The sequence below is a fragment of the Phyllostomus hastatus genome, unplaced genomic scaffold, assembly GCF_019186645.2.
Source record: "Phyllostomus hastatus isolate PE091 unplaced genomic scaffold, TTU_PhHast_1.1 phas_contig_86, whole genome shotgun sequence".
Taxonomy (NCBI): domain Eukaryota; kingdom Metazoa; phylum Chordata; class Mammalia; order Chiroptera; family Phyllostomidae; genus Phyllostomus; species Phyllostomus hastatus.
Window position 1 is genome coordinate 25,154,382 of NW_025333977.1, and position 13,459 is coordinate 25,167,840.

The 13,459-nt window shown below is 36.9% G+C and overlaps 1 protein-coding gene across 5 annotated transcripts in view; it reads left to right on the forward strand.

Annotated features, from left to right (window-relative positions):
- The window catches only part of NAALADL2 (N-acetylated alpha-linked acidic dipeptidase like 2), a 1,144,210-nt gene that overhangs the window by 306,858 nt on the left and 823,893 nt on the right, over positions 1-13,459 (forward strand). For 2 of the 5 annotated variants that reach the window (XM_045851214.1, XM_045851215.1), the window contains exon 1: positions 7,540-7,770. The exons of the other annotated variants lie outside the window; for them this stretch is intronic. In XM_045851214.1, coding sequence (XP_045707170.1) covers positions 7,728-7,770 — 43 coding nt within the window. In that variant the 5' untranslated portion in view covers positions 7,540-7,727. Of the gene's footprint in view, positions 1-7,539; positions 7,771-13,459 lie in introns of those variants that run through there. 5 annotated transcript variants of the gene reach the window in all.

A 13,459-nucleotide genomic window follows, 5' to 3' on the forward strand; every position in this document is an offset into this window, starting at 1 on the left:
AGAAAATGAATTTAATTACAGGAGCCCCATAGCGACATGAGGCTTGAAGGGCAACCAGGTGGCTGAGGCCTTCGTAGCATGCCAAAGCTAAGAAAGGAGGTAAAGGTTTTGGGGATACAAAGGAGAAAAAGGCCATTCACAGAAAGGCAAAGGAGATGTATGGAAAACCCAGTTTACCATGTGACACAGATACATTTCTTAGGTTAAAAGTTATCTCTGTAATAGCTGTCCTTGTGGCACAAGCCCCCTTTCCAGTGTAGATTCAGGCAGTTGAGAGGGGACATGAAGAAGAGCTTTTTCTGAATCTCCTGGATTTTGATTGCATTTGGCCCACAATAACCCTCCTGCCAAAGTGGCACACAATCCTGCTCTCTGAGCCTTATCAGTGGTGTCACTGCTACCTGACTTCCAACATGGCACACCTGTGTCTCTTACTTTTATGTGAGTCATTATATAGCTTAATTATGTGAGATAGCCTACAAAGCCTCAGTAATTGCTAAGCAACTCTGGGGTGTATATGAGTGTTACCATATAGTTAATACAGTTTCTTGGCTTCTTTTTAAATAAAATTATAGTAGAAAGATGATTAAGATAACAATACTCTACCTGCCATTAATTATGACTTATCTTTTTTCCTAGTTACTACAGAAAGAAAGTTTCTTTCTTTGTTCTCCATCAATACTGATTTTCTTAGGATTTTGTATGCAGTTTTATGGAAAAAGATGGTAGAGAATTAAAAGTTTAGTTAGTGGCATTGTTATTGGTGGATGTTCTGGCCATGTGGCAAGGAAAGAATTTCCTGAAACCTGCAGGGAGGATGAGGCTCCATGTTAAACTTTAATGATGATGTAAAATTATGGGGGTTCCCCTCCTGACTTCTGAACGTCCCATCTCCTTCTGTCTTTCCATGGAAAAGGTCCAATCTTGTCCTTAGCGAGGCCACAGCAAAAGTCTGTGCCCAGAGTTTCTGCTTCACATTAAAGCTCAGTCCTTTGGAGCCCTCGCCATCTGCTGTGGGCCCTAGTAGCAGCTATGGTCATGTGATCCAGGGCAAGAAAGAACATGCAAATGCATGAGATGAGTCTGTCATTGTGTGGGTGAGAGAGAGAAAGAGAGGGTTTCTTTGTTTCCCTGGGATTATATTAGCTTGGGTTTGGAAGATACCAGAAGATTTTCCAAGTTGACTAATGAATTTTATGGACTTTTGATAGGTTCCACTGATCGAAAGTCCATAAGACTGATAGGCTAGTTAGACTGATGGGCTCTATGGTCTAGGACCTTCCCCTGTAGCCCCCAAAATTCTAGTACTGGAGGAGGGAAAGGAAGAGTGTGAATACCCTTGCCAGAGAAATGCTATAATACCCTGGAGGGTGAAGCTTAGCTTTCTAGCTAAGCAAATAGGCTCATGTTCCCTGTTTTATTAACCTCAGTGTCTAAGTCCCTTTGTTCCCATTTCTTTTATTAATAATCAGCTAAATACCAATGATAACAGTATTATTGGAAGTATACTTTTGCCCACCAGTCAGTTGATCCTAATGTAAAGCACTGAGTAGGCCTTAATTTTTTTGACCAGTTTTTTTATTTTGTATTCACATATATAGAAAAATAAGTATGATTTTATGCACATTGTATTCACCTATTGAGAATTATAAGTGTGCTTGGGATGTCAGAAAAGCTTGTTTAAATGAACTAGATGATATTGGAGGATTAAGAGTCAGTTGGATGGGAAATTGTGGTGATAAAATAGTGACATTTTTGAGTAGGCTGTGGAACAGTGAGCACAGGTGAGCATGAAAATGGTATGACTGTTTTAGAAAGATCACTTTGGCAGATACAGAAAAGATGGATTAGAGGAAAGGAGCAATTCATTTACTGTGTTACTGTCTTTACACCAGATGATAATTTGCCTCACCTAGAGGAAGTGGAAAGTTAAGGATGTGGATTTCTATGACATCGATAAGACCTAGTGACTATTTGAGGAAGTGGGAGTGTAGACTCAAGGATACACGATAAATTTCTGTTTAATGCAATTCCGTGGATAATAGTACTCAGACTCAGAATAGAGGAGGTAGGATATTTTGGGCCAGCAATCCCAAGCATGATAAAATCTTGTTTAATTTGCCTCTACTCATTTTTCTTGTATAGTGCATATTTTCCTCTTTTCTAGCTTACCTCGCTATCTTGTTTCTGACAGGACTCAAAAGTATTTAACAGCTACAAGGATCAGAAAATTCCAGCCTTGGAATTCTTGCTTGTAGCCAAACAGCAGTGTTTTATAAGTAAGGGCTATCTTTCACTAAGTGAATTTCTTGGGTGATAAGAATTGCATCCAGTCCTGTAGTAGTTGTCTTCCTGGTAAGGAGACACTTTTATAAATGGAAAGTTCCTTTATAAATGTAAGTGTCCTTTATAAAAGGGGACATTTGTTTTCCACTTTTAGGCAGTTAAGGGAGGTAAAGAGAACCAATCTGCTGGCTTTCAATTGCTCAAATAACCCTTCAAGCACATCTACCTATTCTTGGAACTGTAACCTCAAAGATCCATTCTGGTTTCTGAGCATGGACTTTCCTTCCAATAAGGCTTGGCAGGGTTACAGTTTTGAGAGTTCTAGTTCTTTTCTCTCTGTGGTTATCTTATGGTTTTGACCACATTGTTTTTCTATTCATGTTATATTTTTCAAGAACATCAGTACCAAGTTTGTGTCATTATTAAATGTATGAGGTCTGTTCAGTAAATATCCAGCCACATACTATAAAAACTAGAGACATTTATTTAAGAAGATACAAGAGACAAAAAACATTGTACATAAGACAATGATGCCTCAGCCCCCTTCAAAGTAAGCACCTTGGGGCTTTATACAGTTTTCCCAATCACCATTAGCGGACCCATTGTATTTTCCAGAATCTCATTGACAGTCTGAAATCTCTTCCCTTTCAAAGGTGATTTAGGTTTTAGGAAAAGCTAGAAGTCACAGGGTGCCAAATCTGTGCTAAAGGAGCCTTGGCTGACTGACTTATATGATTTTGATGCTTTGCAAGAAAACTCGGCATTACACGTGATGCATGAGTAGGCATGTTGTTGTCAAGAAGCTGCCAGGTACCAGTTGCCCATAGCTAAGGCCTTCTGAATCATCTCAGTGGGTTCTGTGAAGGAATATTCAAGCTTAATGAAAAATTTGATGCAGATTCATTGCTCTACTTGCTCAGTCGTTTTGAATGTTATAGTCACATAGTACACATGCTCACTCAACAGCGTCTATCGCCTCCACTAACTAGAACAATGAAGTTGTCATTTTTCATGCACGCACATTTTAGTCCACTCTCCTTGGCTGCCAGGTTACATCGATGTTGTGCAAACTCTTCTCATTATATTAACAATGGCTGGAATCTTTCCAGACAGATATTTTAACATTTCATTTTATTTTATTTTAGATTTTATTTAGTTTTACAGAGAGGGGAAGGGAAGGAGAAAGAGAAGGAGAGAAACATCAGTGTGTGGTTGCCTCTTGAGCACCCCCTTCTGGGGACCTGGCCCATGACCCAGGCATGTGCCCTGACTGGGAATTCAACTGGCAACCCTTTAGTTTGCAGTCTGGCAATCAATCCACTTAGCTACACCAGCCAGGACAATAGTGTAACTTTTTAAATACCCAGGGTCCCAAGTTCCATAACATACAATAGCAACATTTGGAACTTTAAATAACCACTTCCTTTTTTTCAAGTTTTCCCATATATCTTGTCTTGAAAATCATAACTAAATTTAATAACCACCCTCAAGCTTCAACTTTAACATTGGTTTCTTTGTCATGTGTGGTTTAGATAGAACCCTCAAACTGAGTGATAAGAGACAACATTTGTAACATCCTTCTTTGCCCACTCTTTCCCTGAAGTGTGCTTTAGAAATAAAATGTTGAATACACAAACAAATGATGTTGTTAAACATTTTCTATTCTGAATGTTTTCTGATATGTCTTCTAAGTCATTTAAAAATGTGTTCAATAATTTTATAGCAAAGTCTCAGAATGCATTAGAAAACACATTAAGTCTCATAAACTTCCTTCTTAAGAATAAGAACATTTTGATAATTTTAATAATTATGTTGTTTCCTTTTCACCATTCAGTGAAGCTTTCTACCTAATGTCACCCATGACATTTGTGTGTGTATATGTATATGTGTCTGCCATAAAAACAAAATTCAATTAAGTAAATGTGAAGTAAGATCTATGTAATTAGTTTTACTAAGTGAATCATGAATGGGGCAAAATCTCTTCTAGCAACTAGAAGGGCTCTCTGATGGGTTGTACAAAATGAAAAGTTTTTGTAGGACGAAAGTTGGAGGAAGGGAGCTATTAACAAAAAATAATAATAATAAACAATTATTTTAGACCAGGACATCTTTCTTTAGGAGTGGTTCTGGAGGAAAAGCAAGGTTTTTATTTTATTTATTTATCATGCATACTACTTTTTTCCATGGGGGACAGAGAGGACAAATGGGAAAGATTACCTCATTGGTGTTGACCAGAAAATTCCAGGCTGATGGATTAAGATTAAGTTTCTGGGAGACAATGACACATCAATTAGTTCAGGTGTTAACAACTGGTATCACCGGCTTTAGCCTGAGTAGCTCCACTTTAGGCCTTTGGTTTTCTCTTTATAAGTTTGTTCCAAACTGTCTTTTTCTCTTTCATTTACTTATGTCTTTGAGTCTTTTTTTAACTTTTTTAATAATTATTCTTACTCCTTTATCCTTATAGCTTTTAATTATTTGCTTTTGAAGATAAACTTTGAAACTTTAATTTGTCATTTTTTCCTCCTGGAATATCTTCATTGCAAATCCATGCCCCCTACTCACTTTTTTTTTTGAGATTCTTTAATCTAATCTTTACAAAATGTGTTGAAGGCATAGTTATGTGGTAGTAACTGTGTTAGGTGCTAGAGCTTTAGTGATGCACACAAAAATAGTCTCTGGCAAAACAGACTACAGGGACAAAAATATTGAAGAATTAAGTAGCATATATGATACTATGTGAAAGGTCAGGTTTTAGGTTGATAAGGGGATCTGGAAAGTACATAGAAGAGACTGTGAGAAGGAAGAAACTTCCCCCTGCCCTTAAGGTTCTTCTGGCTTGTCTAATAATCAAATAGACATGAGACAGATTAGCAAGAAAAAATAACCAGATTAAATGCATACATATGTATGGCAACTCCACATGCATGAGACAATCAGAAACTCCACATGTGGGAGAGGTTCACAGATAGAAAGGTGAATTAGTTATATAAGAAATTCTGAGCTAGGGATGAGGTAATGCATCTTGGGAGCTTCAAAGGGTCATTGCAGGGTGATAAGAAGGGCAGATACTTAGTAGAAGTTTGCCCTGTCATGTAAGTGGATCAAAAAGGTTATCACTGACAATCTCTTAGGGCAAGGCCTCTAATTCAACCTCTTCTAGGCAGATAAGGGTGGGGGGCAGAAATTTCTCTTGATCCTGCAACTAAAGTTGACTTCAGCTCAAAACAATTTGCATATCACAAAAGCACATCTGGAGGTGAGTTGTTCTGGACCCCTATAAGGCTGAAACCAAGACTGGGTTTAAGAAAAGTCCCTGTGTATGAATTAGGCAAAGGATAGGTGATAAACCAGACAGTTTTCCAGGCATTAAAGGTGAGAGAGGAGGGTGGGGGGCGGAGAGAGAGAAGAGAAGGGGTGGGGAGTGGAAGGAAGAAAAAGGTGGGGAGGAGAGGGGAGGGAGGAAAGAGAGAGAGGCGGGTGGGAGATAGAGTGTATTCATGAACATTAGGATCAAATCTTTCATTATAACTGAGTGCATGTTCTGTGCAGCAACAAAAATTTTTGAGGTTTCTGGTGTTTATATTTTTACATTTATTTAGGCTCAAAAATAGGACTCTCTATTCTACTTTCACAATGACTTCCTACATGCTGTAATTCAGCTGTTAGATAATGGGAGCTTTATACAGGTTGTGTTATTGACTAATTTTAGGTGCCTAGGGCAGATATGTAAATGCATTTCCAAGTTTGTCATAAAGAGTGAGGATTGATATGTGTGTTTCTCTTCTTAAGGGGGAGTCAGAATGTGATGATTATAGTGTTTTATTGGCAAACATTCAATTTCAGGTTACGTTTGTATATTTGTTATATTATGCAATTGTACTAGGTAAAGGAGTACTGTATTTGGAAATGAACCACAACCAGAATTTTGAATCAGAGACTTGTGGCATTAAAATTATACAATGAGCCTTAGAAATTAAATGGTCCAGAATGGGAAACTGAGACACAAAGAGGTAATGAAAGAGAGAACTCTAAATTAACTGTGTTGAGAATTTTGTAGTCATGTTTATTTTTATTTTTAGTACTATTGAGAAAACTTGTCTGGTTGTTTGCCATTTCTTTTGTTTATATAACTTTTGTAATCAATTTTTCATGAACAAGCTAGCAAACAATATGATATGCAGCTTCTTTCAAATTGAAAATGAGAGAATTATTAAAAAAAGGAAACATTTGAGCCTTGGATTTTTTTTTAATCTAACCTGAGCAAGCTAAATGTTAAGGAATTATAGATAGTGAAAGCACCAATTGTTTTTTTATTTTAGATGTCTAATGAGAGACAGAGCTTAAATAAATTGACTTATTTTTGTAATCTACTTTCTCACTTACAAAAGAAAAAAGATAAATTTCTAATTTGTTGCTCATCTATGCTAGAGATTATTTTTCTTTGAGGTTCAACAGTTTAAGGCATATTCACTATGTACCTATTAAAAAAGCAATGCAGATACTGGTATCCTTTTACAAATGAGGACCTTGGGGCTCACCAAGCTTGCACTGAGTGGTTTCTGCAAGGTCTCTCAGTTAATAAGTAACACAGCTGATGTCACAACATAGTGATGTCAGTGCTCTGTTTTGGCATTCTTTCCACTGATCAGAAGGAGAAGAAGGGCAAGAAGGGGAGACAAGGAAAAAGATGGAAGAGGAAAAGGAAGAAGAGAAGGGGAGATAAGGAGAAGGAAGAGACAATTTTGCTTGTTTATTTATTATCTGCCATTTACAATGTGTAGCACAACCACACATTATTGCTTTCAATTTTATAATAACCTCTGAAATAGATATCATCTCCATTTTATAGATGAGGGAGCTGAGTTTCAAAGAAGTATCATTCTTCCCTTATACTTACATAGCTAGTATTGGAGATACTAGAGAGTCTTTTTTTCCACCAGTGCACAAAAGTGATTCCCAAACTCTTCCTTATCTCCCTGTATTTTTACAAGTGAATGTTGGGAAATTCACTTTAAATTTTATTTTATTTCTTTAAGAGAAACAGAATGGAAACACCAGGAAAAAAACAAATAAAACTCTGACTCTGTACCATGGTGTGTTGGTAGTATCAACACTCTTTCAGGGGAAAAATGTAAATCCGTTTCAGGACAAAAGTGAAAGTAGGGAATTAAAAGTTAATATTAAAACTGAAACAAAGCCACGTTTTGTGAAGCGACCATTAATAGCAGTACATTGGATCAAAGGATGTGATCTCACTTCATAGTAAAACAGGTCCTGCAAGCCCAGGTAACTCAGGAAGCAGAATGGTAATTATTCACAGAAGAAAGCAGGTAGTATTCTGTTACAATACTACAGTAGAAAGTCAGAAGGTCATAACTCTAGCTGGGTAACTGAAACAACTTGAAACTGTTTGGCGCCCTTTAAAAAGAAATAATAAGATGGGAGAGAATGAAGCAAGTTTACCTAACACATCCTTGCAAGGTAAGTGCCAACAGCCTCGGAAAGGTCTGCAATCAGAAATTTAAGCAGTGTTGATTACGGTGTGTGTGTGTGTGCGTGCGTGTGAGTGTGTTTACCCCCACGGAGTTTCAGGGTGTGCTGTGAAGGTGGGAAGGAAAGGTGGTAATTGTTTCAGAAGAAGCTGGCTGTCTGTTGTGCTCAGCAACTGGACCAGCACAGACAGACAGGCGTGTGGAGCACAGGAAGAGCCTTAAGCTTACTCCCTAGTGCAGTGGTGGAGAAATGTTGCAGCCAACTTGTGGTGCATGTTTCATGTTAGGTCTTTTCCAACATTGACAGAATATGAATTTTTGTCTCTACCTGTGCAATTTTTATTTGTAATCAAGTTTTACCATCTCTGGTGTTTATCAGCTAAATGCCCTTGTAATTAGTATAACTATTTTTTTAATGGAAAACAAGATCTCAGAAGAGAGCATATCAGGTGGGAAGAGTGGTTTATTTTACATGTCTTACCTAATCAGATACCTTTGTCCTTTGAAGGGATTGGCTTTGTTGATGTTGGCTTGACTAGGCTTCTGTGGTTAGTCTTGTTGGTAGAAATGAGTACAAGGCTGCTCACGCTTTTTGCTTTTTTGAGTGAGGGAACTTCTTTCTTAAAAAAAAGTAAAGGGGGTTAATGCTTATATGTGACATGATCTCTAGCAGTCTTCTTTTTTAATGAATTGTTTACCACTGTTACAAGTGACATTTTAATCAGGATTTTTTAAAAAATCTACTTATAATGCCTTTTTTATTTGTTTAATTATGTTCTTGAGAAGCTACCATCAAGAAAATTCCTAAACCACCCAGTTTTCCTTAAAGTATTAGTTTCCTATAATCAAACATATAAAACTACATTTATGAAATATAACACATGCCAGATAACAATAAGATGATCATAGACATGCCTGGTCATAAAAGTATTGCATCCAATTTAGAGTTAAATTATCTTCCAGAATGCCTGTGTTTTTTCTATATTTTCTTTAATTATTTCTCCACTTAACATGCTTAAGAATCTCAGAATCTTATTTTTATTTCTGTTTGTTTCCTAAAAATGTTTTATGAAATACTGCATAAAATGCTTTGGAAATCATTTTTAATTTAAAGATTACTACAGCAATCACTTAGGATATTCCATTGAAGAAAAACAAAGTAAAAAAACTTCTTTAGCATAATTCTATAAAATCATATATTTTTATGCATGTGTTTTATGTACAAAATAATATTATGCCTGTCATTATTACTTGTATCTCACTAAAGTAGACCGGTGATAGCTGTCCTGGAAGAAGTATACATTGTCAGAGTTCATACAATAATGGTTTTGTATAAACTGCAGATGACTTCTGGGCAGCCACCCGCATGGCCTGTCCTAGCACTGCGAGGTGTGTGGCCATGCCAGCGTTGTAGGAAGTGAAATACACTAAGAAAAAACAGACACTCCCCCGCCTCCTCAGCAACCCTTTTTGTATCAGAATCATGGGAAGTACTTATTTCTTATTTTGGAGTTTTAGAATATGTATAGGTTTTTTGTTTCCTTTTTTTTCTCTCTGATATTTCTATGTATGTTATAATTCTGGTGCTATATCCCACTATAAAAGGGTGATATGTATATATCATCCTTGTACATATATATATATAATATATACACATGCATATGCCCACACACACAGTTATTATACATATATACCCTTTTATATATATATATACATATATATATATCCCATAGATCCCACATATGTATATATGCCATATATACACAGATATGTAGATATGTACATCACCCTTTTACATATATACACACACACATATCCACACACAGAGTTGTTTTAGAATTAACAATCTCTCTCTATATATCTATCAGAAAATGCACAAAGTTTAAAACAAAACCAAAATTAGTAAATAATTTGAACGTCATGGTTCCAATTACAAAACTATGTGCTTGGGTCTATGAGTCTTCTGTAGTTGGGAAATGCTCATGAGACCAGTTCTATCCCAGAGTATTTTCCCTCGTTTACTTTATGAAAACTTTTGAATGAGGAATAGGTTCTCTCCTGATCTTACCTAAGTTAAATGTATCTTTGGTAGATCTCCAGAGAGTCCAGATATATCTTGTTGGAATATTGAAATGCTTCCATTTCAGTTGTATTTGCATTAAGATTATTCAGTGAACCTGTTAATCAGGTGAGAGTTAATGAGAAGTGAAGGTACTTTGGTTTTTGGTTTTTAGTTCTTTCTGGATTTATTTTAAATTATAAATGAAAGCACTAGGAAGATAATTTGCAGCTTTACTTGTACGTGTGAAAGTAAGAGGTAATTTTACTTTGACTTAACTGCATTTATAAAAAGATTCGAAGTTCTCTGAAATAATACTAGTTATTATCCGCTCTACTTATAAATGAGCATTCTCTGATAGGAATGACTATTTAAATACCAGGTTGTGTACAGTAAACATGCGTGATTTCATTGTTTTGGCTATGAATACAAAAAATGACAGTAGATTATTGTTAGAACTCTGTCATGTGCTTTGAATAATGGTTTTCTAGGGCCAAGTATCTCATTTGACTAGATTCATAGGACCCTTTGTAGTCAGAACTAGGAGGGCTTCCGTAGACACCATCAAAGATTATTCATTTTAATGCTATTTCCTGGGGGTTTCTGACCTGTTTTATATCCCACAAGCTGGTTGAGTGTGCCCTGGTTAGTGAGTGTCCCACCATTTATTACCATTTATTATTCCCAATGGTACTAGGAACTTATTTTTTCCAAGTGGAAGTGAATGTTATCTTCAGCTTCTTGTGAACAGATCTCAATTATCTTTTCAAACATAAACAGCATCTCTCCCTTTCAGTCCAATGAAAAGTAACTCCATGGAGAATTATGTAACGATTCCATACATAAAGGTTTATGCTATTCTCAGGATTCACAACATGGGCAGAACAGAATGCCAGAATTTTCTTTCTGATTTTTGAAAATATAAGTAAAACGTATACATAACATGGCAAAAAAAGTAGAAGCCAATGCTTTTTGAACATTGTTATTTGCCGAGAAAGGGAAGCATCATTTCTTCGCACGATAGCTGCAAACTCTCATGCGCCACTGAGTGGCACCTGGTTGGTCTGTGACAGTAGTGAAAGCCCACCCATGGCTGGGAGGAGAGAAGGGCATTCTTCTAGGCAGGCCACTTCCTGGCAAGTTCCTCAGGCTAAGGTTTCCCCACAAGCTACCCTTGGACAGGTGAGGGCCCTTTACTTTCTTCTTACTTCTCTCAAAGTTTTTGTTAGGGCCCACCCTAGTCAGAACTGTTACAAATGGAAGAATTTATCATTATTCAGCTAAGCTCCTCATCCCCTGAGTCCCTCCCACCTCCTCAACGCAGTCCCCGTGAACTTTTTCCATTTTCTGTCTTTCCTCTTCCTTGGTTAAAGCATGTCCAAGGCCACTTGCCTCATTGTAAAGGATATAATATATAAATTCATCCTTGGAATTATTTGAATAAAATGTATCTCCGAGTTCAATGCCGGAACAACACTGTGAAGGATTTCTTCAGGCGGGGGTCTGCCCTGGGCTACTCAGCACAGCCTTGTTACCTAAGCTGCCTACAGTCATCTGCTTAGAATTGTTTGAGCATCTTCTAATTATAACCCTCCTTTCTACCTTAGCTCTTCTTAGTTCTTTGGATCTAGGAAACTACTGACATCTACAAAACATCAGGAGTTCAGAGGAAAATGTTTCTAAGTACAGAGGAGTTGTCTATACCCTGTGGAATTCAAGGCTAGCTTTAGACAGCAGTCAGCAAAGAAGAGAGAACCCTTTGCTAACAGAAGAAGTTGGTTATCAGAATTAGAGAAAAAAAATCTGTAGATTGTTAAAATTTCCAAGGTGGCAGAGAACTTAGAGGGCCCCGAGTCCAGTATTTCTACTTTGAACAGTAGCAAACAGAGATCCTAGGAAGGAAATTTTCCTTGATTTCTTAGAAGCATTTGCCAGGTCTCCACCCTAGCTGTCTAAAGCCTATAATTTTATAGAGGAATTTGGCACATTATTTTCTATAGGCATTTAGGGTTTTTTTAATTTCTTAAAAGGGGAAGTCGAACTCATAAATGCTTTCCCTATTGACATCTCTCAGTTTCTAAAGTTACGGCCTCAGAATAATTGTCCAGTATTGAAACCTGGTCTATCTGGATTTGGATTTTCTCTTGACTCCATAACTTTCACTGATTTTTAATGCATTTACTTAATGTTTGTCACAACCAGGGAAGTCGGCTTGAAAGTACCCAGGCACATTCATTGAATGTTTCTCATGATATAGCCGTTTTTTAAAGGAAGTATACTTACTTTATTTGGCTAGTGAAAGGAAAAAAAACTAGACAGGAAGGTGCCTTAGTGTCTGTGCTTCTAAGTTGCAGCCGGAGGGCAGCAGTACTGTATCTCGCAACCTGTTATACTGGTTTGCTATGTGTGTTTACTTCTGTGGTGGAAACATATCTCTGCATTCATCATTGTAAACCATGCCTGTGAGTGTCTTGAAATCTTTCTAAAACACCAAAGAGGACAAACCAGTCTGGGAGTCTCCTCAGCTTATAGACCTTTAACAGCATTTTCAATTAAGAGTGGTTTAAGGAGCTCTTGTTTCAGGAGGAGGAAAGCCTTTCTCTAGCTCATAGTGGTAGGTTGGAATCACGTGGAGAGCTGAGACATTTTGGAGTTGATATTTAGATAGTGAGGTAGCAGGGCATTTTGGAGTTAAAGCTTTGCTCGAGAGGTCTTCTCTAAGGACAAAATCGAGGATATTTGGAGCAAGTAAAATTGCAGAGAATGTTAAGTCATGAAATTCCAGGTGAGTGGACCTAAATGTCAATGGTGCACGTGAGGATGGCTTGGGGACTTTCCCCAGGTGCAAGACGGAATCCTTGGAACAACAAATGAGATTCAGAGATGAACTCTGATATAATGGAAAAGAAAGAGTTCATGAAAATAACATAACTAAGCTGAGGAGGTCTCCTTTCCTTGTCTTTCTAAATATAAATAGGATCTTTACACTTTAGAGGTAAAATAGCAAGTGATGCACTTGCATGGAATGTGAGACAAAGGTGGTTAAAAACAGGGCTCTTGGTTGAAACCTGCAGCCAAGGAGAAGCCCATTCTCAAACACTCTGAAATTTATAGTTTGTTCTTGTACTCTTAAATGGCCTGAAAAGTAGAGTTTAATCCCCTTTGATTTAAATTATATTTTATAGCACTGAAATTGCTTTAAAGGGAAACGTTTTAGGTTTCAATTAAAATCACTATAAAATCTTGAAGGAAAGGTGATGCATAACTACAGGATGACTTGATTGTTTAAACATTATTATTAATAATGCAATTAATTTTTTTCATGTAGTTAGAAGGTTGGATCTGTCTTTGAATCTGCTTTCTTTTTCTTAAAGAAAAGAAACAAGGAATGCAGTAATAATTTGATGATTATACATGTATAAACACTATATAATTATTACATTGTTTGTCTGTTCTCTAGATTTTGGAAAGAGTTTAAACAAATTTAGCCAAGTAAGATAGTAAGCCAACTTTTGCATTACAGTTTTTTTTTTCCTCTGGGTAGGGGAGGATTATTAACCAAGCATGTACTTGACTTATTATTGGAAGGTACCAAAATACCTTAGGTACACTTGATACC